Genomic DNA, 252 nt, shown 5'->3' with positions numbered 1-252 from the left:
CCCGCAGCAGCCGGGCCATGGCCGGGGGGCCGCCGGGGGTTCCGGCCGCGGCGGTGCTGCTGCTCCTGCTCGGGCTCCCGAGTGCGCGGGGGGCGGCGGAGCCCCCGGCGGAGCCCGCTGCCTCTGCTATCCTGGTCTCCAAGCGGGGACTGCGTGTCCCCCTCGGGCGCTCCGTCTCGCTGGACCCGGCGGCGGACCTGGTGCTGCGGGTGCGGCCGGGGGACCGGTGCGCCGTGGCGGCGCTGGGGAGCG

The 252-nt window shown here is 81.0% G+C and overlaps 1 protein-coding gene across 1 annotated transcript in view; it reads left to right on the top strand.

The window, feature by feature from the left end:
* Window positions 1-17: 17 nt before the first annotated feature.
* FREM3 (FRAS1 related extracellular matrix 3) overlaps window positions 18-252 on the top strand; it is a gene marked incomplete at its 3' end in the record, with an annotated part of 45,703 nt that continues 45,468 nt past the window's right edge. The window contains 1 exon segment of the mRNA XM_010576306.1: window positions 18-252. This exon segment is cut by the window's right edge and continues 8 nt beyond it. Coding sequence (XP_010574608.1) covers window positions 18-252 — 235 coding nt within the window.

The sequence above is a fragment of the Haliaeetus leucocephalus genome, unplaced genomic scaffold (assembly GCF_000737465.1).
Source record: "Haliaeetus leucocephalus isolate CR32 unplaced genomic scaffold, Haliaeetus_leucocephalus-4.0 Scaffold21, whole genome shotgun sequence".
Classification (NCBI taxonomy): Eukaryota; Metazoa; Chordata; class Aves; order Accipitriformes; family Accipitridae; genus Haliaeetus; species Haliaeetus leucocephalus.
Note: the sequence above shows the minus strand (reverse complement) of the source record. Positions and strands in the feature narration are given on the sequence as shown.